Source organism: Prinia subflava, chromosome 2 (assembly GCF_021018805.1).
Source record: "Prinia subflava isolate CZ2003 ecotype Zambia chromosome 2, Cam_Psub_1.2, whole genome shotgun sequence".
NCBI lineage: Eukaryota > Metazoa > Chordata > Aves > Passeriformes > Cisticolidae > Prinia > Prinia subflava.
The window spans coordinates 9,619,699-9,645,329 of NC_086248.1; the positions used below are offsets into that span (position 1 = coordinate 9,619,699).

Consider the following 25,631-nt stretch of genomic DNA (forward strand, 5'->3'; position numbering starts at 1 on the left):
CCTTGTAAATGTTGAGCACTGTGTTCCACAGGCCTCTCTTTTTGATTTATGAATTATTCCATATGACAGAGTAGGAATAAAAATAGGAAAAGGGTGTTTTTTTAATATTCTGAATTTGTGTTTAAAAAGGTATTTAAATGTTTATTTCTGGAACCTATGAATTAGGTTAATGCTGGTATTGAATTAGAGAAAATAAAACTCCTTGGTAACGCAAATAGTCTCAACCAAAGTTTCTCCTTTGGTGAAAGGGCATGTCTTTATCCATAGGAGATCCAGTCAGGTCATTTTGGATGTTTTCTTCTGTTGTTGTAGTGCTGGAGCAGGATTAGTGTTGAAGAAAGATATGGAGATATTGGTGCTGCCTGTGTTTTCTCCAGTTTGTAAACAATCTGTGAAACACATATTTATGATATGGGACAGGATCTTGTGGGCTCTTGTTTTTGATGGGAAAAAAGACTGTATTTTTTCTCTTGCTTATGGTAGCAATAGATAATGCTAACTTAAGTTTTTAAAAAAGAGCCAGTGAGCAAAATCAATGTTCATCGTGCTAAAATGTATTCACAGCTTAATAAAATTTCAGTTTCTTATAATGGTGTCTGAACTGCTTAGAAGAAAAAAGGAGTTAGCTGTGCTCTTACCCCGATTCTTGAATTGTCTTTTCTTAGAGACATGGAAGGAGGGGTGGCCATGGTTTTGGATTTCACTGAATTGTGAAAAATAGGCATTTATTAGGTCTTGCAACACCAAAAAAAGGGCAAACAAATAAAACCACCACCACTGAAAGTTAAAACAAGACCAACAAAAAAAAAAAAAACAACAAACCCCAAACAACCAACCCAAAACCCACCACAACCAAGAAAATTATGCCTCTTTCAAGCTTGGTTGTTTGTTTCCTAACAGTGATTTGGGTAGTGTTTATGGTAAATATAGTTTGGCAAGCTTTACCTGCAAATTTGTTTAGAGATCATTAGATCAAAACTACATATTGAGACAGAAGTACCTAAATTAATATTGGTTTGTAATTGAAACTAAAGTACATGACCTGAGCATGAACAGTGGGCTAGGTAAGGTAATCATCTTGCTCAGCAATCTGTTGAAGAAATTATGTTTTCAGAAACTGTAATATTCAAATTCAGAAGTCTTCAAGGTTTGAGTTTCTGATTTTTCTTTTTAATTGCTCTTCTACTGTTATATTTTCTTTGTGCATGCACAAATACTTGATTATCCTTTGGAGCTAAGAAAAGTTTTGCAAAAAATGTGAATCTGTTTTTTAAAATATTCATTTGAAGAAAAGTGTCTTGAGCTTTTTTAAGGATATGTTAAAATCTACTTTCAGTTTTTAAAAGAATAAAATCAGCCTAATTGACTGAAGTGTCAGCATTGTTGGAATAAGGTCAGTTTACTGATATGCCTACCTCATAATTCAGTCTGAAACTAAATTTGCTCTTCAGTATCTCAGTGACATTGTTGGGGAGCGATTTCAGACTCCATCTTAACTAAAAAATTGTTCTTGGGGGAATACTTCTTTGAGCTGTGAAATTTGTTAAAAGCACAGAGACACTGAATCTCAGAAGTTAATGCCTTAGAATGATTGAGGCAATAACAGTAGTTTGGGAGTAGAATTTTGAGAATGAAGCATCTGTTGGCCACTTTTCCAATGCTAAGAACGAGTTGTTTGTGCCAGAATGTTGAAAGCACCAGATTGTTTCTTTGCCTAGTATTTGAGGATCTATTGAAAAGTGTTAGTTACATGTTATCAGCTTGGAGTAACTTCAGTTTGGTTTATTGGCTGGTGTAAACAGATGGATTTTCTGGTGAAAGTAACTCCTCAAGAGACTGGTGTTGGGAGGGAAACTTAATTTAACTTTACCTGCTGCATATCACTATTGGGAGAGAAGGGAAGGGAAAGAAACAACTCTGAATTTCCTTTTTTTATTTTTTTTTCTCATTTCATCCTGGCTTTGAAAAGTCCTTGTGGAAACCATCTTCTCAGAAAAGAATAAGCCCAGTGCATTATGTCTGTGCCATGGAAAAGGAGGTGGTTTGCTGCAGCAGCAACTCTTACCGTAGTAAAATATTTTTCATATTTGCAACAAACAAACAAACAAAAGAACCTGCAGAGAAGGAAAAATGCTGTTTCCTGGTAGAAAACGTCAGAAATTGCGACAATGCAGTCAGTTACTAGATTTTAAAAGCAACACATGGCTAGTAGGTTTTGTGACCTGCCTTGTGAGCTTTTCTTTATTTGCTGCAAGGTGTACTCAGTAACAGTGTGCAACAGTTCCTCTCCTTTCTAAAGGATTTCATAGGCCCAAATCTTTAATTTCACCTCTTTTTTTTTCACATTCATTGCAAATATAATATTGGCTACTGTTTCTATAGTGCGCAATATAGGTACAGATATTTGGAGATTAGACTGTTTAATTCTCTTGGAATTTCTTGCATTTTATTATACTGGCAGTGTACATTACGTTGGTCACTAGCTATATCTGTTCATGAAATCCAGACTCATGTTCAGACTAAATTGGAAAGCATGTTTTTGTGTACTTTAAATATTCAGAAATCATCTGGAGTATTGAAAACATTTACTTTTGAAAAGATATTTGACTAATGGATTTTTTTTGGTTTTTCCTTTGTAGGTTCGATCTGTGGATGAGATGAATCATGAGTTTCAAGCTCTTGCCCTAGAATCTCGGGGAATGGGAGAGGTAATTATTGAGGGCTGAAAATCCAGTTGGTGGTTTGGAAATGTTGATACAGTTTAAGAAGTCTAAATAATACAACATAAAGCAACAAGCATCTCCTAAAAGCAAGTTGATTATTTCTGTCTAAGCTGAAGAGAAACTAAGTATGTTAAAAGAACGTTGGGATTGTTATTGACTGGTTCTGCTGTATCTGTGCCATTCTTATTCAATGAGTGATAGTTCCAGGGAAGTGAAGGGGTAATTTTTTGTAAGTGTACAATTCTGTGAAAGGCATGTTTTCAGTCTCACTCTATCTAAGCTAGTGGAACAATTGCTTGCTACTCCTGAGAAGCCAAGGAGACTGGGATTTGAAAAAAAAGGTTTGGCTCCAGAAAAAGTGAACAACCAGCAGACATGTGTGGTAATTTACTTTTTTTTCACTGGTAATTACTCCTTAAAAGATTTTAACTAGGCTGAAGGGTGACATTACATAATTTAGCTGGAGGGAAGAAGGACTATTTCTTTTGACTGATTTGATTTGTTTGGGGTTTTTTTAAGTCATTGTACTTTAAGGTTGGGGGAAGGAATTTAAGAACATGAAGGATGACTTGGCTCCTTCAAAAGCAGTTCCCTGAACTATTTAGAAAGTAATTGACAAGTGTTAGGGTTATTTGCCCTGACAGGACCTGGTAAAGAAATTCATGTTGAACTAAGATTTCAAATGTGGATCCTTTTGTCTTGCTGGATATTTACCTAATTCAGTTTATGTTTGAACCAGTGACAATATTGCAGCCTTTTTCAAAATGATGGTGGGAGTCTTTATGGAAACCATAACTTACTGATGAAAAATAAGTGCTGTGTTCTAGTTGCTGAATGTTTCTGAGCTGACACATGGACATTCCTACTTGATTTTTTTTATTTTAATGAAGCATTCAAGCAATCACTTGGCTTTTCAGCAATGTTTGCTTCATCCAGGGTTCTTTTTGAACCATCTCCCATTTGGAAAAAAACAATATTAGATGAAGCCCTGTTCAGACCTGAGTAGCCACACTGTTCCCCACCCAGCTCTTAAAACTCCTTTTGAGAAGTGAAGGTGTTAGTGAAGTATCTGCGATGGTACCAGCAGTGTGGTAAAGTGGATGGGTAAAATTCATGGTGGTATTTGGTCTTTTGACACCCACAGATACTCTAAAAAAAATGAAAGCAGTGAAGGTGAAGGATGACATAGATGGCTGGGAATTAAAATACAGTATATATGACTGTTCATACCAGTCTTCATTCTAGGTTATCTCAGATGCAGGGATGTATTTCTACATGATTACAATTCTGTTTGTTTGTTTTCATGGCATTCAGTGGATCTATAAAGATGTTCAAAAAAACCACTCACAAAGAGTTTTGATACAATACTGCAGCTTCAGAAATCGATCCTATATTGTGACCCTGCATGCACCGGATTATTTTGTCTTTTGTTCCAATGGTGTCTTGCAGTATCTTGAGATAATACAGGTTCACATAGCTAGGTTGACTTACTCAGTAATTTTCTTGATGTATTGCACAACAGTAAAGTACTTCTGGGATACATTCCGTGGCTGTTTTAATCTTCTTCTTTATTATAGCCTTCTAGAATATTAAAGGAAATGTCCTTATAAAGTAAGCTAGACTTGGTAGAGGCTCCTATATGCTATCCTCCATATGTTTTGAAAGGTATGAGAGAGAGAGATCATGTCAAGTGAACTGTTTCTAGCTGTTGGATCATGTTCCTCATTTTCTGCCAAGATTTTCCTCTGAACTGAAATTAATTTCTTTTTCATAATTTTAATCCTTACTGATACTTTTCTTCATAATTGGGATCAATACTTGGTATTAGGAGACTGTTAAGTCTGTGTTGCAGACATCTTTCTCTAAATGTCTCTTAAAATTTTAGCTTGGTTAAATTGTTACATTGGTTATACACAGATGATGCTTCTGGCTCCAGCTCCCCAAACCTATGGTGACCTGCAAGGTCATGTTACTATTCTGAAGAAATAAGAACACTGTTTCTCTCTAGGCATCTGCTTGCTATATCAGGGCAAGCAGAGTGGGCTGCAGGACCTTCAGTGTGACCCACTGCAGCTACACAAAACTTACTGCCAAACAGAACAGAAAACTCCAATGTCTGTTGGTTTAACTTACAGGGTCCAAGCACAGCGAGTTCATTTTAGGAACAAAATATTCATTTCTAGTGTCAAAACTTCATTCAGAGAAATTCAGCTGAGATGTCCATTGAACTCTGTAGGAATAACTTCTGATCTTAAAAATAAATTGAAAAAAATAAAAATCCTTAATTCAAGAGACAGTGATGGAGACTGTGCAGTTTCAAATCAGAGCTGGTTAAGAGGCAGTGGTAGCATAACTGGTTGCTGTTATTTGTCTGTAGTAAAGGGCTTTGTTCATCTGGCAGACACCTAACAGGGATCAGTGCTGATACTGAAAAGGACACATTTAGTGTACTTTTGGGAGAGTGTAGTAAGAAATACTACAACCTTCTCCATTATTTTTACTTATAATTGGATGTATCTTTGTAAAACTTGTGTTTTACTGTACTAAATGCAGAAAATTTTGAGAAAAACACATGCTGTCAAAGAGTAAAGCACAGTGACTTTAACTACCCTTATTGATTTGAGATGACTTCTAGACTAAGTCTTTTTCAGCAAAACTAATCAATCACATTGTTTTTCCTGTCTGTCAAAGAGGAATACATCTTTAGTGTTTTCTGAAAAGTACTTCTTTTATTTTAATTCCACAATTAAAAGAATTGACAGCTGATAGGGCTGCTTATTTGACAATCCAAGAGCTAATACATTCATTTAAAAAGGGCATAGTGTATGTCATATCCATCTGTCAAAATAAATAATAAATCTAAATCAGTGGCTCTCAGGGAACTGCAATATTGTTAACTTTGTAAAATTGCATTTAAGTATTTGAGGGACTTTGTTGTCCCTCAGATTTTATGAAAATCAGTAAATCTGTTTAATCTTCAGTAGTTTAAATTTAGCCTCTCAATATGGATGATGCATTATGCTTTGTATTAAAGATACTTTATATTCTTTGTGTATGTGAAGTACATGTACAAAGTACATGAGGACTGAAAGCAGCTGAATTTATCTGTTAAGAATTTTAGAGTAAGTAGTTAAAAAAAAAAGACAAACCTCAAAAAAACCAAAACAAACCTTAAAAAATGTTTACCAGCAACAACAGCAGCAAAATGCCCCCCAAACAACATGTATTTTTGCAGTGAGGATTGTTGCTTCTTTCTACCAGGGGACAGTTTTCCCTCTCATACAAGTCATATGAATGAGTTTTGATATCAAAACTAGTATTGCAATGTGTTCTGCTCTAAATTTGCTTATTGTTCTTAACACTGAGTTGTGTGAACATACCTGTCTGATAGTGGAATTACTAATTTCAGGGTAAGCATACTTCATTTTATGGCACCCAAGATATTAAGATTGTGTTAGGTGGTGACATCTTCATTTACATGTTTCAAAGCTCTCAGCTGGACACATATTTGAAATTGGCTTAGACAGCATTTAAAATAAAATGTGACTCCCAAAATTAAGCTTTTGTAGATAACTTTAAATGCTTGCTTTCTGTTCTACCACTCTCCTACAAAATGAAAATTAAATAGTATTGCAAACCTGTTACAAATAGAAAGCTAAATGTTATGTGTAGATTGCATAGGCAGATCTGGGGTTCTTAATCTTCTACTTTTAGTTGAAATGCAGTTGTAAGATTCTATTAATCTGTTTCTCTGCCTTTGGATGGCTAATTTCATCCCTTAAATTTAGGATAAACTTAATATCTTGCTGCTCACAAAGTATGTTTGGTTGACACCTGGTGGTGATTGTACAATGCATTTGAGAGTGGGCATCTCTGTCAGGGCACATCACAACAGTACAGCACCTCTTGCAAGCATAACATTCTCCTGGAGTTTTGCTGAGCTTTGGCTGTTTATCATCCTCCCACCTGAATCCTTCCCTGTTAATGAATTTCTGTAAGGAACTCAGGGATTTGGAGTTAACCAGTCAAACCCCTTCATTTCTGGTAGAAGCTCTGGGCAGCACAGAAAAACAGTAATCCCTAAATTTGTCCAGAGGAGCTCTTGTCACTTCTCTTGCGGTGTTGATACTGGGGCCTGCAAATGACAATCTCATCCACCTCATCCTGAGGCTGTTTTCACAAGCACTTTCAGTGTCACACTCAGAAATATCTGTATTATATACTGACTCCTGTTAGTAGTTTCATCCAGGCTCATACTAACCAGCTGTGAAGTTTGGAAGGTTTTTTTAGTCACTTAAGTTACAGAAAAAGCAAATTTTCAGAGTGTACTCATTTATTGCAAACAGCTTCATTAGATTACATTTGTTTTTTTCTAATTTCACTAAATCTAAAATTCTGCATACAGTATTACATTATGCAGAATCTGATGGATTGTGCAGCTTTCTTCTTCCCTACATTTTGCAAGTTGTTTTCAATTTAGTTTCTGTTGAGGTACCTTGTAAAGTACCTATTCTGTCTGAGAATACAGTTCTTTAGCTACATATAGAGAAAATATGACATGTAGAGTTTGGCAATTGTACTGTAACTGATGGGAAAAGGTACAAGAATAAAGCAGTAAAATCAAGGATGCTAGTATTTGAGAAATTCTTGTTTGTGTGGTGCTTCTGTCATGTCACACTAAGTCTTTCTGTCCTTGAAGACAGTACAAGAAGTGATACTTATCTAACATGACACTTTCTGTTTTACAAGTAGGAATGAAAAAACCCATTCATCTAAATAACAGTGTTGGTATGTGGAACTTCACATATGAATACCACAGATTCATAACAGCCCTATGGTCTAAAGGAGCTGACTTGCTACCATGTGTATTAGTCACTTTCTAAAATTTGGAACATGATGCGTTTCCAAGTGTAGAGAACTTCACAATGAACTGCTGCTCTTTCTGGTTATCACAGTATTAGTTAACAGCCAAGCTTTTGAGTCTTTGGCAGGAAGGCACTGTTGGTTAAACCTTCTGAGAAGATTGTCTTAATTTAACACAGGGATTAATTTGATTTGCTTTTTTCACAGCTGCTTCTATATTCTGTATTTCTTCCTCATAGCTTCAGAATCTCAATCCTGTTGGAGTTATTTTAGCAATTCCTTTTTAAAGCATTAGCTTCAGTAATGGGAAGTAGATTTCAAGTGTTAGGATCTCCCCAGGAACGTGCATTGCTCTAGTGAAAGCTGAGTTTTGTATTAGTCCTCAGCACAGGAAAGATGGGGACTTGCTAGAATGGATCCAGAGGAGGCCACAATGATCAGAGGGCTGCAACACCTCAGCTGCTGCTGTGGAGGCAGGCTGAGAGCTGGGGTGGTTCAGCCTGGAGGAGAGAATTCATTGCAGCCTCACAGTACTTGAAGGGGGCTTACAAAAAAAAGCAGAGGAAATTTTTACAAGGACAGATAGAGGTAGAAAGAGGGGAAGTGGTTTTAAATTAAGAGAGGAGAGATTTTTGACTAGATGTAAGGAAGAAATTCTTTACTGTGAGGTGGTGAGGCCCTGGAACAGGTTGTACAGAGAAGCTGTGGCTGCCCTATCCGTGGAAGTGTTCAAGACCAGGTTGGGCAGGGCCCTGAGTAACCTGCAGTCCTGCCTGTGGCAGGGAAATTGTAATTAAATGATCTTGAAGATCCTTCCAACCCAAACCATTTAAAACTACTTGCATGTCCTCCTAATAGTATTGCTATATTTGCCCATCTATAAGCATATTTAAACAAAACCATCTTCTTTTTTAACAGCTTTTACCTGCCAAAAAGTTTTGGGAACCTGATGATTCAGCAAAAGATGGACAAAAAGGGATATTCCTTGGTGACGAGTGGAGAGAGACTGCATGGGGAACTCCTCGTAAGTGACTGTTGTATATGTACTGAACATTAAGTCATGATTACTGAATGCTATTTCAAAACAAATTTTGTAACTATATATAAATTTCATTTTGGTTTCATTTAGTGAAAATGTGTACTGCATGATGATTGTGTTTCAATAACACTGTTTAAAACTGTGATTTGGAATCTTTTATTTAATTTAATTTTTGTCTTAATATTGCTGTTTTAATGGAATACAAAAACATTATAAGTTGTATTTTAAAAAATACTATAGTTTTATTTGTTTGTTTGTTTTTAACAGACCATTCTATGTCCCAGCCTATTATGGTACAGAGAAAGCCTGGACAGGGTTTTCATGGAAACAGTGAAGTAAATGCTGTGTTGTCTCCACGATCAGAAAGTGGTGGCCTTGGAGTGAGCATGGTAGAATATGTGTTAAGTTCCTCTCCAGCTGATAAATTGGATTCCCGGTTTAGGAAAGGAGCTTTTGTAAGTAATGCAGTGTGTTAAGCTTGCCTGGTTACCTGTTGTGGTCTTTGTTACATGGTGATATTTTCTACTCTCTTCATCTCTTTTTATTTTTTAGCTCTTTTCTTTAGAAGTGAGTGTTTAGTTGCTATCTATGTGTCTTCCTTGGTTGGAGGGGGCAGAAGAGGGAAGTGGTTTGGGAATCTTAACTAAATAGCTGTCTTAAAGTGCTTTCCTAAAAACTTTATTTAAAGGTAGGAAAAAGACTGCAAATAGCTTAATTTAAAATGTGTGATGAGCTTTATTCTAGATCTTCCTGTTCTATGTTTTCATGCGGGTTTGTTTTGTAACTGGATGTTTTAATTGTATAAAATAAACTTTTATCTAAATCAAAGTGTTACTGCTTTAACAGCACCGCTATAGTTAAGGTTGAGTTAGCTCTTCCATTATAAATCTTGGCATTCCTTTTCACATTTTGGCAGTTATTAATTGCATGTGGTTGAAACTTGATGACCAAGTTACCCACCAAATGCAATTTCATTGACAACAAACTGTTTGTATTGTTTACGTGCACTGTAGTGTAGAATTAGGTCACCTTGTGGTGCTCCTATTGTGTTCTGTTTAATATTCAGAATCAAACAGATTCTTTTTCCTCAGGGCACTAGAGATGCTGAAACAGATGGACCTGAGAAAGGAGATCAGAAAGGCAAGGCTTCTCCATTTGAGGAGGACAAAAACAGAGATCTTAAACAAGGAGATGATGAGGATGTTACTAAAATAAATGGCAGAGGTTTGCCAAATGGAATGGATGCCGATTGCAAAGATTTTAAGTAAGCTTTTAACTGTTTCTTGAGAAGACAAGCATGTCTTTTAAGGGCATTATTACAGTTCTGGTTTGTGTGTCAGCTTTAAACATTACCCAGCTGCAGACTGATTCTTCCCCTCTCAAGTCTTCCCTTTCCCACCGTGCCACATGTTTCTTAGGATGTCATTAATGTGTGTGTCACTTCTCATGAGACAAATTCATCTTAACATAGTAACTATTAAAACTTAATGGGTACCTTCTGAATGTGGTGAATTAAAGAGGGATGAAAACTTTAACCCTTTTAATGTCAAACTAAATTTCTTTCTCTCTCTGCTTCTTTTTAATGCTCTTTTGCATCTGAGTGTTCTTGTAGAGAGTAAGTCCTACATAATTTTAACTTTCCTTCTGATTTTGCTAGTAGATACCACAGCCTAACACAACTGATCATTTCCCCATAAGTCTTTATAGAAACCATATCTTTGACTAAGATGGAGCAGTGTATTTTCCTATTCATATAATTAAATATCACCTAAGGAATGGCGGTGTGGTTTGGTTGTTTTTGTAGGGAAAAGTAGATTGGAGCTCAAGCTTTTGAACAGTGAACTCTATATGACAGCACAGCCAGTCTGGGTTTTTACTAAACTGCATTTTAAATTGGATGTTTTTTAAGGGCTGATCCTTCTTTCTTGAATGACTATGATGCATTTGTGTCATACAGAAGAATTAAAAAGATAGAGAACTAGAGTGCTGTTCATAAATTTGTATTAATATGATGAACATGACCATATAGTTGTGGTTTCATTAGTTCATTACTGACTAAGTATATTAAAATGCATGTTTGAATCCCATACGTAAGTATTTCCCACCCTTTAAAAATGCATTTACTTGAGGCTAAGGAGGGATTCTTCAAGTCTATTTTTCAAGATGTATCATTGAAGATAGTACAATACCAAGCATACCAGAGTTCACATTGGCACCTTGCAGATGCATGCTACAATATGCACAGTAAACAAAGTTACCTTTGTTGTTACCTGTCACAAATACAGAATAACTTGTCCTGCTTTTCCTTACCAGAATCTATTTCAATTTTGAAATAGGTGTTTGTAAACTACCTTCTGTATTATTTAAAGAGAGGAGTTATTAAAAAGTACACCAATGCAAAAAAGCATTCAAAGCCAGTAAATCTCTCAAAAAAAAAAGGCCACCTAAATGAAATGAGCTGTATAAAGTGGTGGTATAGAGCCCTCCAAACAGAGGTTTATAATTGAAGTATTGACACAACTTTAACTATAGCAACAGAACAGCACCAATATAAGGAGCAACCTGTATTAGCTAACCATAAGTACTAACAAAGAAACTTCATCCTGTCCTCCTCCTTGTATTTTTCTTGTTCTTGTAGCGTTTTTAAACTAAGTATGTACTGAAATAACTGCCTTTTTTCCTTTTGTTCTTCACTTTGTTGATGCTGTATTTCACTTGGGGAAAAATAGAGACTATTAAATGGCTTTAAACTCAGGTTTCGAGCAAGACATGGTTGCTTGCTAGGATACTTAGATGGTAAGCCAGCATGTTATATACAATCATGGTGAGGTTACTTGTTACATTAAAAAAAACCTCTAGTCAAAAAACTCCTCCTTTCTTTGTCATACTTTGTCCAGGGTAAAAAATCATAGTGTTGCTGCAACAAACTCCCTGGAAGGCTGATTTCTTGCTGTACAGGCCTGAGTGTTGTTAGCAGCCATTACATGAGTACTGGTAGATCTCTTTGCATTAGTCACGTGCCTCTGTGAGGAACAGATACTTTGGCTTTGGAGCCCTGAAGAGGAAGCACAGCAGGTAGTGCTGAGGCAGTGTCTCTGAACTAAAACCCAGAATTAGCAGTACAGCAAACTGGGCTGGCACTGTACTCCTGCAGTAAACACAGGTTCTTCCTGCAAGGTGGCATTTGGTATTTGAACGCAGTTTTCACAAGTAAAGCAAACTTAACTAAAAGTTTTACATTTCCTGAGAAACAATATGTAATCATAAAGGTCTGCCAATGCAATAATCTTAGACAATCAGAGATTTTCTCACACAACTCTTTGCTAATAGTTAACTTAGATTTTTGCCAGTAAAAAATGATAGTCTAAACAATGTGGCCTTCCACAGAAGGTGGGGTACCACTCCAAATTAAGGTATCCTAAGTCTAACCAAATACCATAGGGAATCTCTTTAGGATGTTACTGTATTGACACCTCACTTCATCTGTTTGCCTGTAGGTGTTTATAAGTGTACAAAAAGTCCTCTGTAGTCAGTGGGAATGTGATTAATACTGCCAGTCAGATGAGAAAGCAATTCAGCTTTTATATATAATATGGTATCTATGATATTGTATATTCTGTTCAGGGTTATAGTAATAACTTAACCAATCATCAGTGTAGTTTAGTCTATTAAATGTGTAGGAAATGAAATGTTTAAGTCACATGCTAAATGAAGTGGTTATTAGTTCATTTTACTCAAGGGAAAATTGCTTGCTTTTCACATGTGAAAAATGGTTACTATATTGTATGTTTGTATTTTCCAACTGAAATTTTGCTGTGTCTTTCTGTTCTTTGGCGTGAAATGCCCTTTGCCATTTCTTTTTTTTTAATTTCTCTTCAGTACATTTCATGTCACTATCAAAATACAATAAAGAGCTATCCCAGAATTCACAGGTGACCACAATTCACTGCATTTGACTCAAAACAGCCTCACAGATCAGTTTGTTTTTCTCACAAGTGATTTGAAGAGCTCTATAATCATTCTTAAACTTAAAAAAAACCCAAATAAAATTATGCCTTAGGGTTAAATGCATCCTTTATCTTGAGCCATCAATGCATGTTGGTTGAAAATGTTTAAATGAGTCTGTCACTTCCCTTTGTAAAGTCTGTTGAGTTCAGAGCTGCTTTGAAAGTAGAAATACTGTACTCTGTCCATGGACAGCTTTACTGAAGACTGAAGAGTCTGTCTTAAATTTCTTCTGAACAGTCGTACCCCTGGAAGTCGACAAGCCTCCCCAACAGAAGTAGCTGAGCGCCTGGGCCCCAATCCCAGCACCACAGAAGGATTAGGTCCACTGCCCAATCCTACAGCCCACAAGCCTCTGGTAGAAGAATTTTCAAATCCAGAAAATCAGAATCTAGATGCCATGGAACAAGTTGGTCTTGATTCTCTACAGTTTGACTATCCTGGCAATCAGGTACAAATGGACTCTTCAGGAGCTACTGTAGGACTTTTTGACTACAATTCTCAGCAGCAGGTTAGTAATGGACTGTGGCAAATTGATCCTTTAAGTTGTTGATTATTCTCTTGATAAGCAGTCATTTCAACATACAACACATGGAATATTATTTTGTCTGTGACTTAGTCAAGGGCAAGTAATTGTATAATTAATCTAGAAAAATATTGTTTCATAATTTTCTAGTTCAGTAAGTTGCTATTATTGAAGCTTGGTTTGACTTTTTTTTTTGTAAGCAAATCCAGGTATATTATAGCCCTGACTTTTGAAAACTGAAATGCATCTTTTTTTTTTTTTTTTCCCATTAGCTTTTCCAGAGGACTAATGCTCTGACTGTTCAGCAGTTGACAGCAGCCCAGCAGCAGCAATATGCACTGGCTGCAGCTCAGCAGCCACACATAGGTGAGGTTTCTGTACACTACAGCAAGTGTCCCTGGCAAAAGTGGGTGTGTTTATTGATAGAATCCTTTTAATTTAGCCAGTCTTCTCATTCAGATAGATATGAATCACTTGGCTGGTTGCAGTGGTTCTCATGAAAACTGCTCAAAATGACTGCCTGTGACTGTACTGTCCTTAGTGGAGGTTTTCTGTTGTAAATTTTCCTCTTTGGACGGTTGTATACAAAGAAATAAAACTTGTATTTGCTTTTAGCAAATAGCATAGTAGTTAAATGTTGATGGGAGTAAAAGTTAAAAATGCTTACTGCTATAAGCAATAATAGAAACACTAGCTTTATATACTAAAAAACAATACGCAATTCTAAGCTTCTATTGCAGTTTAGTGTTTTTAATAATCCATGGTTAAAAACCATTGTAGAGTAGAATTTTGAAATCATATTGTTGTTTTGATTAAGTTTTAATTTTTCCTTGTTAATGGCACCATTTAAACAGCTCTTTCTTTTTGCAGGTACCCTTGTGATAGAGCTAATTCTTTAGCATGCATTTTTTCAGTGCCTTTAATTCAGTGAGTTAGTTAAATACGTAAAGTTCTTCATGTGCTGAACTCAACAAGGAGCCTTTATTTCTGTGACAACAATTTTATCTTCCACTGTGGGGATGCTGTTGGTGTTTAGGGGAGGAAGGTTGGAACACATGTGGAAGTAATTCCTTTTTTAAGGAAGGGAGATAGAGTTTAAAGATTTCCACTCTCTCCAGTTCCACTGGGCTGTTGAGGTGTGTGCACAAATGTCTTTCCTCTGTGAGAAAAAAAGGATTCTCAGGATCAGAAGGGCAGACAGAGGTAGGAAGCATCTTCTCCAGTGAGTTGTATCCATGCTCTCCTGCAAGTAAGTTTTCCCACCAGCTTGTCTAGGTAGGTTGTGAGATCTGCTCAGACAGGGATCCCCAGCCTATAGCTGGGATTGAAAAGTGGCAGCTCTTTACTGGTACGTAGCTGACAAATACAGGCTGAGAGCTGGAAGCATGGCAGATTGAGATGTTTGTGTGAATCCACAGGCTCTGTCTTTGACTTCTGAACTTTGGAGAAGCCTTTACTGTGGATGAGGTGCTGACTGAGTAGTCAGCTGAAATTTTCCTCTTTAAAATGGAGCCTCTTGTCATGTGCATGTTAATAGAAAATTATCAAAAAATATTTGAAGGGAGGGACATAGTTTGATGTGCCTTGCTTGCTGCAGCAGTTGCTGACTTAGTGTTGGATAAAGTACATGAGCCTGACTGGCAGGGGAAACTGGGTAGCAATGCTTTGTATGCCATAGTTTCTACAGTTGTCTCCTTCCATTACAATTCCTATATCAAATCAGGATTCTTGGGAAGTAAGATTAGCATCTCATAACTGGGTATTTGAAAACTAGGTATCTGACTTAAAGATCTGGTTAAATTTTTCCTTAATTGTCAGTGAAGAGAGATTTTTTGTCTCTAGCAGGTGGTTCATTTCATCTGGCTGATTCACTTCAGACAGTAGATGATTGTCTGCTACAGATTTCCTTGCAAGACTAATTCAACTTTCAGATAGTTAAAGTGGGCAAGATAAATTCCACTTTGAATAATCCCTTCTGTGTAAGGATGGATAGACACATATGAGTTAAATCTCCTTTGAGTCTGTAGATCCAACAAAACAAAGCTGTTAGACCTTGGGATTAGTAAGAAAGGCCTGATGAGAAGACACAGAATGTTGATTTCTGTAATGATGTACCTGCTCTTAAGAGCTTCCAAAGTACAAGCAGTTCTGATTTGAACAGATAGGCTGTGTGATTTGGGTGGTGTGAATATGATGATGCTCGCTGAGAATGTTGGCTGTAATGGAACTGTGTTTGTTACTGCAGCAGGCGTCTTCTCCGCAGGCTTGGCCCCGGCTGCCTTTGTGCCAAACCCGTACATTATCAGCGCTGCTCCTCCAGGGACTGACCCGTACACCGCAGCTGGATTGGCTGCAGCAGCTACCCTAGCAGGTAACTCAGCACTGCAAAGTGTCTGTCTTGAGAATTCCATTGAACAAAAAGAGAAAAAAGAGTGAAATTCGTCCTGTTTATTCTCTGCAAATGTAGTTCTCAGAAGGAGAGACTTGTAAGAAAAGGAGTACTGCCATTTTGAAGATTTTTACTAAAATAGAAAGGATTTCAGTTTGTTATATATGGATTCCAAGTTTCTCTTGCAACTGGACTTTCATATACAAAAATTAGGGTTTTTTTTTTCAGGTCCAATAGTATTTATCCTCAATAAGATGCATCTGACACTGACAGTATGTATTATTTTCAAAAGATGAGACAGCTAACCTTTCCTTCTATTTTTTACTCAATGCATTAATTTTCTAATTCCAGCTTTTCTCATTCTCAGTGGGCATGAGAGCAAAGATGGTCTCCAGCATGCTAAAAGGCCCAGACAACAGAGAAACCCAGGAAAATCTCTCAAAAAGTTACTAGATACCACTGTGAAACAACATGACTGAGTATTCAAGTCCCAGCTAGTGCTCAGACTTGAGCGTAACATTTTAAAAAAACCAACCCATTTCCACATGGTGTTTCACAGGGAAGGCAGTAGAAAAAACTAAAAGGCATGTATACATAATGGTTTATATGTATGATGCCATGATACAGAGAGGTTATTCTACAGTTACTTCATCAATAGATTGGAAGAGTTAAGTGTGCCCACTTTGAAGAGCATCGTGTATATGCAGAGGAGGCATAGGCAATGGTTGTGTTTGTAAGCAAGGGCATCATACAGAAAGGAGGAATCACAAATGATCAAAGTCTCAGTACATCACTATCAGGAGGATAAATTTCATTCATTCTATGATGTTCTGAAATGATCTTTTCTTCCAACCATGAAAACTGATTTTAAATGTTCCTTGGTACACAGACTCTGAATGCTTTAAGGTTTTTCTTTGTCATCTGAGTCTCACAAGGGTATTCATTTTTTCATAGAGAAGATATGACTTGGTGTGAATTCTTTTAAATTAACCCATTTGTATTCATGTGTCATTTTATCTAATATGAGAATTCCTTCTTTTTAATACCGATTTCTCTTCTGACACAGAGAAGATGCATCAATGAGGGATGCTACAAACAGTATTTTAAGCAGCTGCACTAGATGGAATAATCATGCTTTCTGGTTTTAGGTCCTGCTGTGGTTCCACCTCAGTATTACGGTGTTCCGTGGGGGGTGTATCCAGCCAATTTATTCCAGCAGCAAGCTGCAGCAGCAAATACCACAGCAAATCAGCAAGCGGCTTCCCAGGCACAGCAGGGACAGCAACCGGTACGTTCAGCATGGAAGGCAGAGTGCCTGACTTAACATTCCAGTGTGTAAGGGTCAGCTGCTAGAAAATTCTACATTATTCAGATATTCATTTTATTGTATAATAAATGAATGTCAAAACCGCTCCATTTTCTTTGTGATTGTCGCTGTCTCACACCATGTTAAAGTTACTTTGCAGTCTTGTTTCTTAAGACAATAAGCATTAAAAATAGTTCCTTTCTTCATGTTGCTGTGCTATTATGTGTGTAGGTAATTCTTCCTGTGTAGTAGATTACTGTAAAGTTTAATCTAGAAAACTGACATAAGGGGAGGAAAAAACACATTCTGGCCATTTTAGGAGGATACTGTTTCTTTTAAGCTTGGGAAAAATGGATTTGTGTTTTCATAAAATAGCTGGCAGATTAAATGTTACACATTTTTCTGTCCCTTCAATAAGTAGGGGAAAAAGTAGGGAAATAAAGGTGTTACCAGTAGTTTTGTTGCTTCACAAGGAGGAAGGATTTCCCATCTTGTTTTTCTGTGGCATTAATTGTATTGCAGCATCACCATGTGCCATATGGTGTTTTTGCCGTGGATGAAGCAAGAGTGAGCAATTGTTACAAGAACTTGTTGAAAATTCCATTTCTTTAAGTAATTTTTTAAAAAATGCTGATTTTTTATTGTTAGTTTGGATATATTTTTAAACTATTGTATGACCTTTCAGTGTAAATACATGGCAATTGACAAAGGAAAACCCCAAATTTTACAATAACTTTACACTTGAATGAATGTATGTATTTCAAGTTTACCAGCAATATGGTTAATTTCAATGCCAGTCTTAGAAATATAATGTAAGTCTAAGTTACTGTGTAATTCCTGTGATTTCATCACTGTTTTTATATTCAGGTGGCTATTACTTTCTATTAAGTGTTTTTATTAGTGACCTGCATTGATAACTGAATGTATTTCATCTCTGCAGTGTCTTCCTGTTTTCTCTATAAAATTAATATCCAATTTATGCAAATAACATATACAGTTCTTCGTGGGGAATATCTTGTATTTCTCCCTTATTTCAAACCTTAAAAAGTTGATTTTAACCGAGAGAAATAGAGTAGTTGCAAGAATTTCAATCACTTTTCAATCAGATTCCTGGAGATTCGCTGTCAGAACATAATAAAATACGCCTGCGTTGCATGGTGATGGAGTGTTATGTGAATATTTGAAACTTAGTGGGTGCATTATTTACAGCACTGTTGGCAGTGGAGTGTTAATTATTTAGACAAGTTACTACAAGTGCTGAAATTCTCAGATTTACATCATTCAGTTGCCTGGAAGTAATGTAAACAAATGTGTTTATCAAGGAAGGTCAGGTGTTCAGTTAATAAATAATGTAGGTCATAACATGTATCACTCTTACAGATTTTCTTCCTTCCTGTATATTCGTTACCATTGATGGAACATACCTGAGTTCTGCTGTCCAAAGCAGGTCACATTTTTTTTGGTTACATTTGTCAGCAAAATAGTATCTACCTTTTATTCTTAGTATGTGTATATTCTGGAAACCAACGAGGTGCAGTATTCCCAAAGTGAAAATCAGGGCTGAGAGGCATCAAATACTCAAAGTAACTGTTCTAGACCTTCGTTAGCACATAATAGATTGCCTTCCTTACCTTTCAAGGAATGAGTGTTGTGTCGGCTTTTCCCAGGTCCTGCGAGCTGGAGCAACTCAGCGCCCGCTCACTCCCAACCAGGGGCAGCAAGGGCAGCAGGCAGAGTCACTCGCAGCAGCTGCAGCAGCAAATCCAGCTTTGGCTTTTGGTCAGGGTCTTGCTACAGGCATGCCAGGTATGTATGTTATCAGTGGATTAAGAGACTCATGGAAAGTAACAATATTGGTGTTATTGAGTAACAGATTAACAGAGTCCTGTTACGTTTATGATAAGCTGCTTAGAATTGAGTTGCATAGTTTTATGTTATTCAGTTGGTTTAAAATACTGGCACAGTATTTGTAGAGCACAAGAAACTCTTCCAGCATTTGTTATTTGGAGCATTTTCTCTGTATTTGCTGTTACAAATATATACACAAGGAATATCACATATTTTTGCAAGATAATTTTATATATAATGAAGCAATTACATGCAGTCTTGAAAAAGTCATGTTCTGGTTTCTCTGCAACAGGAAGTATTAAGTTTTGCTAGAATAACTTTTATTTGGGACATAATATCTAAACTTCAGAATCCAAAATTAAGAAATTTAAAAGAAAATTACAGCTCGATCAGATCTGAAGATCACAAAATGCTTGGAAGCATTCCAAAGGTTGGAGCCTCAGATTCTTTTTGTGTGCATGGCTTCTGTCTTCCTGAGGAATGGCTCATTTGTTGGGAAGTGGTTAGCTTGAAGTTCAACATCACTTCTGAGGGTTTGGTACAGTTACCTGAGCAAGAGCAATTTCAGTGTACTTGACCATTCTGCAGTGTGAAAATTAAGGATTTTACATAGTTAAGTTGGATAATGTTGATGCATTCCTTTGACCTGCACAAGTTCTCTCCTTGGTTGACACCACTGTGAGATTCCGTGCAGCCTGGAGTCAGAGTTTTTTGCTGCATGCTCTGAGGCTGCACCGTGCACTTGGCCTCTCAGGAGCACATTATTGATTCTAGCTGCAGACCTGACTGGCTGTTGTATTTTTCTTATCTGTTTTCCTTTGTAACTGCAGTTTTTATTTCTTCTCCTGCAGTAGTTGTTTTAAGCTTTTGGTGTCTTTCTCCTAAAATGAAGAATCAGCAAAGTGCTGTCCTGGCATCTGCCAAGTGCTACTTCTGCACCTCAGCAAAGCAGTGGATAAGGCCTGCAAACGATGAGGCGTGTGAGAGATGTTATAAGCATCTTTGCACAAGCCTCAAAGGCTTAGCTGTAACTTTTTTTTTTTTAGAGGGGCTGTGGTGTATATTTGTTTAGAGTTACTTATTATTTCTTTGGATCTGGAGTAGTGGCTGTCTTAACTCAAGACTAGCTCTTAAAACCCATAAACTCCACCCCCTCCCCAGGTCAATGATTGAAAGTAACACTGAGTGGTCAAATGCGTAACCTCAGTAGTGCAAGAGCCTGCCCTTTGAAGAAGGTACTTGAAGACATTTTTTCCTCTTCCACAGGCCCCAAAAGGCTTTCTTTGAGGGCAGGAGCCTTTTTGTCCAGTTTCCATTGTAGGTTCCTGCCTTATCCCATCTGATGCTGCAAGCCTGGATGGCCAGAGAAGACCTTTATTCTTGTGAATATATTTCAGACTGTTCTATAATAGGAATTGTGTGCAACTGACTTCAGCCTTACCAACCACACTGTTACAGGGATTAGGGCTCAAAATATAAATAAATACATTTATTTTTTCAGTCATTATCAGATGGCATCATAGTTTTAGGGATTGCTGGTGATTCCTCTTTTTAGGGTAAGAATATAGGATGAGGAAATGAATACACGCCTTTATACGTGGGAATCTTGTTGCACTTGGTTTGGTGTCTGTGTGTGAGAGAGATGCTTGGGCTCCATTTATAGCAATTAAAGAGAAACAGGAATTTTTACTCTTGATTTGTCTGCCTCTATTTTAGTTTCCTAATTTAGGATAAAGTAAGTTTGACTTCGAAATTGCCTTTTTCTATTCCTTACTATAAAATTGAGTCAAGATGACTAAATAATAGCTAGATACCAAAATGTGACTGTGACTCCCAGACAGCAACCACTGAGCAGCAGATGTAATGTAATAAACAAGATTGAGTGTGGAATTCATGTTTCAATGGACTAAGAGGTTTTACAAGAAAGTGAAGGTCCAAATCGAGTTTCAAGCTTTTAAATACTCTTTACAGAGAGTATTTTTAGTTTGGCTTCACTGTGAGCTAGCAAGTGAGAGTATATTGTTCAGCTTGTCCATGCTGCTGTCCTGAAATTTATTTGAGTTGCTTTTTTCCTTGTCACGGCCTTTGTGTGGGATGAAGTTCATGTTATCCCAACTATTTGATGGCTGTCTTTTGAAATGTGGTATTTCAGGTGTTTTTTGTTAACTGTTTAGGAAGGTGTATTCCTGTGTTGCTTAAGATACCCATCTCATTCTGCATGCAGAGAGAAAGTGCCTGAAGTCCAGATTACTTTTCACATGATGTAGTTGTTAAGTCTCCTTCCAGGAAATCATAGAATGATAGATTGGTTTGGGTTGGAAGGGACCTTATATACAGATCATCTCGTTCTAACCCCTTGCCTGGACAGGAACCTTCCACTAGACCAGGTTTTTCAGAGCCCCATCCACCTTGGTCTTGAACACCTCCAGGGGTTAGGTAGCAACAGCCTCTCTGGGCAACCTGTTCCAGTGCCTCACCACCCTCACAGTAAAGAATTTGTTCCTAATATCGAATGCAAAGCTACACTCTTTCAATTGGGAGCTATTCCCTGTTGTTCTATCACTTCGTGGTCTTGTAGAAAGTCTCCAGCAGTCCTGTAGGCCCCTGTGGGTACTGGAAGGCTGATAAAAGTTAAAACTTTGGGTTCTTTTTTAAAACCACTAAATGTGAAACCCATTTTACATTGGAGTTACACAATTCCATTTTAAATTCTTCCTATCCTAATTAAGCAAGTCATTCAATAACAAAGATTCTTAAAAAACCAGAGTGTTTCTGCCTGAATATGTGTGCCTGAATGAGAGTGTCAGTGGGTATTCCCAATTTCATAGGACAACCAGCACACATTCTGCTTATGAATAAAACCAATCCTCATCACAGGCAACTTCTGGGCTTGTCTTAATCATCCAAAGTCAGGAGTCTGCTTGAGACTTCAGCTGTCTAAGGAGTCCTTGCACTCAGTGGAGATCTCCTTTGTACAGTTGCTGTAAAGAGACTGCAGAGGTGCTCAGCTTACCCTAAAATAGATGGGTATAACAGCAGGTCAGCCAAATCCCACCAGAAGCTCCATTGACTGCACTGCCTAGGTAAGATACAACTTCAGTTTTATGGAGCTCACACAGTAAAGCTGTCATGGTGCATCTGGCTTGCAGGTGGACATGTAAAGTGAGTGGTCTGGAAAAAAATGCCCAGGTACAGACATTAAAAGCAAAAATTTCTATCCATTGGCATAGCATTTTTTGGTTTTATTACCCAGAGTAGTTTGAAGTGTGACATTGCAGTGGGTAGTATGAAATAGAAGTCAAATTTTATTGTGGCAGATAGACTGTATAGGCAGTTACGGTGATCACAGAAAGTACAAATGGGTTACTGGCTGGACAGTAAGTTCTGACTTTGATTTGTGAGAGAATGTGCAGAGATAAGGCTGAGCATGTCTTTGTCAGAACAAGCAAAAGGTTATAGAGGTTCAGGTTTTGGAGAAAGGATTGGAGAGGAGAGAGGATGGCATTTTCTAAAGGGGCAGATAATTGAGTTGTCAGTAAGGAGTGTCACATCTGTTAAATTGTGTAGAGAGAAGTGGCAAACCGGCATTCATTTGGGTGTCATCACTGAGGGAGGTTGCATTACTGGATGGGTAAGTGCAGTACTAAGGATGAACTGCATAAGCCAAGAGAACAGATTTCATTTCCTCTCATTCTTTAGGTATATCTAAGATTTATGTGATAAGAATCAGAAAGTTTTTCAGAGTCTGTGGTTTCTGGAGACATTTAAAAATCATTTCAGCAAAACACCATATTGATAAACTAGATTGTTTACTTTCTCTGCTGATATGGAGACAGTAAGTGTAGATAGAGCAGTTGAACTCTAAAATAAAAGTCAGGATTAAAAATTAGGATAAAAAAAATGATTAGGAAACAGTATGTTTTAGTTTTCTGACTGCATGGGAACACCACATGCAGTCACTACATGCAGTGAACTTTAAAGTGAAGGCACTAAGATGAGCTTTGATAATTGTTAATTTTGAGGAGAAATTGAACAGCCACAGGGAGACATGATGATGACAGAGGTATTTTAGAAATTGAGGAGGAGAAAATATGACTTGGAAGGCTGGTGATTGTGGTACTCACCTTAAATCAGAGCTCCAGTTATGTTCAGGTCCATATATATTTGAGAGAAAACTCTGCTAGACCTAGTTCTGAACATTGAAGGCAACCGACGGGAACTGACTTAAAATAGAATGCAAAATCTTTTCTTACATGTACAAAAATAGATGTGTGACTTTTGCAATCTTGTCTTTTTTCTTGATAGTGTTAGTATATATTTGAACATGGGAGGAATATTGAAATTCCATTGGGTTTTGTTTTATTGCTTCATAAGAATAGTCAACCTAACAATTAGAAATTGTTATAGTTTAGATATCAGCACCCTTTCTTAGATTATCGTAGCTTGTCTTCCATTTTTCAGGGATTTTTATTCCAATTCATCTACTATAAATGTCAAGAGCTTTAAAATTAATTCTCTTGCTCTTGTTCTAAATAAAGGGGGGTTTGCTTGGCTTTCTTTTGTCTTTTTTGCTTTTGTTCATTCATATAATATATCCTATATTCCTTCCTACTACTCGCTTTTCTCTTATTTCAACTCCTCCTCCTTCATCAATTCAGTTCTTAGCTGTCAGCTGAATGAAGCGTTATGCTTGGATTGCAGTCTTTTTATTCCTGTGAAACTCACTGGTCCAAGCACTCCTGCACACACAGCATTCCTTTCCTAATGTGTTTTTGCAGATGGACTTTCAAGTGTGGCTAGGTAATGTGTGGAATTGGCAGACTTGCATTTAGCTCAGCCCTTTAATTGTGCATGTCTCAATGGCTTCTCCATGTACAAAGGGCTACAAGAGAAATGTAGAGTATTTTAAACTGCTGAAAGAAATTGATTGGTAATGATCCAAGTACTGCCAGTTGTGTTGCACCTGTACCTTCTCACTGTGCTGTTAGAAACTTGAACCTTGACAGTAAGTTCAACTTTAGACAACTAATTTTAGCAGTTATTTTATTTGTTTAAAATTACTTGAAGCATTTCTAAATTTGATTTTGTCCCATGATGTTTACTGCTTTTTCTTTGATGTCTAGTTGATGTTCAAGGACAGAAATGCTGGTTTGTAGTTTGTGGTTAGAATATTTCAAGCAGAGAGGAAATGCTGGCTGTATGAGCCTGTCTGTACCATTAATCCTTGTCTCCTGTGTTGTGCAGGCTACCAGGTGCTGGCTCCCACTGCCTATTACGATCAGACCGGTGCCTTGGTAGTAGGCCCTGGAGCGAGAACTGGGCTTGGCGCACCAGTCAGATTGGTGGCCTCCACTCCTGTTCTAATCAGTTCTGCAGCAGCACAAGCAGGTAAATATTTAATCCTGCACAGAGGTTTCTTTTACTTCTCTACTGAATCTTAACAGTAGTGTTGATTAGCATTTGACCTCATTGTTTCTATGCATCTGTGAAGTTTTCTAGTTATGAAGGATATACTGTGCATGCTTGCTTTATTATTCTGTCTCCTCCTGTTCTCTGAGACTGTTCTCTCTCACAGATGGGGTTTTCCATTTTTAATTGGAATTTACAGTCCTCTTCCCATACATATACAGGCATGTTTCTGCAAATGCTACTTGTCAGATAGGAGCATTTTCTCCTTCCTCTCCCCATGCATTATAACATGCACTTCTCATCAGTCCCCTAAATGGTGTCCTCTAGGAAGCATCATTTCATTCCTTCGGCCTGGCAGAAGATGGACTGCTTTGGAGCCTTGCTTTGCTTTTCTCATGAAACTTATTTTCTCCTGAAAAATGTGGCGAGGAGAAAGCTATGTAGAGAATGGAAATCAAAAGAGGAGAATTAGTTATATCAAATTAGCTAGTTTCCTACTTTTTTACCAGTTGTAAGATCTAGTATTACTTTACTGAACCATTTACTGCATTTGTTAAATTAAAATCCAGAATATTAACCCTGGATTAATTAACTTAATCTGTTCAGAAAATTAGATTTCAACTTAATCTATAAGCTTCTTTCTCTATGCAGAGCTTGCTTCTGACAGTAGCTGAAGATGTCTTTGAATGACTCTCAGCTGCAACTCTGCTACTGCAACTTTGGATATAAAAAATCAGTGAACAGTAATGTCTTATATGTTTACACTGAAAATTTCCTCAGTTTCATTAACAATTCTGCAGCCCTGATTAGCCTAAAACATGTACTTTCTTCACCTTTTTTCCTTGAGTAATTAAGATTGTGTAATACTATTAAGTCTCTTACTCCTTTAATATGTGAATTTCTGCTTGTTTTAAGAGAGCTTCAAGAAAATACAAGTTAGTGAATAATCCATTTTGAGTCAGCAATGTTCGAGAGAGTAATTACGATTGAAAACATGTGTTTTACAGCTGCAGCTGCTTCAGCTGGAGGAACAGCAAACAATCTCGCGGGAGCCACGAATGGTCTATTTCGGCCCCTTGGTGCCCAGCCACAACAACAGCAACAGCAAACTAACAGTAGCCTCCAATCCAATTCATTTTATGGCAGTAACTCTTTGACCAATAACTCCCAGAGCAGTTCCCTTTTTTCACATGGTCCTGGCCAACCAGGAAGCACATCCCTTGGCTTTGGAAGTAGCAGCTCTTTAGGAGCAGCTATCGGCTCTGCACTTGGTGGATTTGGCTCATCAGGTAGGTTGTTAATATAGTGAGGACATTCTGTGAGACTTTTGTGCTAAGCAAAAAAATGTATCTGTGTCAGGCATCATATATATACATACATTCTTAAAAAGAATGCAAAAATAGGTTATTCAAGTTTAAAACTGATTACAATGGAATAAAAAAAGTTTTTTAAATTCACTTGGGTTCTGTATACAAGATGCATTTTTGAACAATATCATTAGTCACAGCTATCTCCAAAATACT

At 37.3% G+C, this 25,631-nt stretch overlaps 1 protein-coding gene across 9 annotated transcripts in view; it reads left to right on the top strand.

Annotated features, from left to right (window-relative positions):
• PUM2 (pumilio RNA binding family member 2) overlaps positions 1 to 25,631 on the top strand; it is a 65,944-nt gene that overhangs the window by 18,789 nt on the left and 21,524 nt on the right. For 5 of the 9 annotated variants that reach the window (XM_063424415.1, XM_063424386.1, XM_063424397.1 and 2 more), the window contains exons 2-12: positions 2,640 to 2,708; positions 8,505 to 8,610; positions 8,893 to 9,080; positions 9,717 to 9,889; positions 12,871 to 13,141; positions 13,429 to 13,522; positions 15,402 to 15,527; positions 16,694 to 16,833; positions 18,519 to 18,657; positions 23,944 to 24,087; positions 25,116 to 25,397. In XM_063424415.1, the coding sequence (XP_063280485.1) occupies positions 2,658 to 2,708; positions 8,505 to 8,610; positions 8,893 to 9,080; positions 9,717 to 9,889; positions 12,871 to 13,141; positions 13,429 to 13,522; positions 15,402 to 15,527; positions 16,694 to 16,833; positions 18,519 to 18,657; positions 23,944 to 24,087; positions 25,116 to 25,397 (1,714 nt within the window). In that variant the 5' untranslated portion in view covers positions 2,640 to 2,657. The remainder of the gene's footprint in view (positions 1 to 2,639; positions 2,709 to 8,504; positions 8,611 to 8,892; positions 9,081 to 9,716; positions 9,890 to 12,870; positions 13,142 to 13,428; positions 13,523 to 15,401; positions 15,528 to 16,693; positions 16,834 to 18,518; positions 18,658 to 23,943; positions 24,088 to 25,115; positions 25,398 to 25,631) is intronic. The other 4 variants (XM_063424390.1, XM_063424405.1, XM_063424410.1 and 1 more) reach the window with 2 other exon arrangements.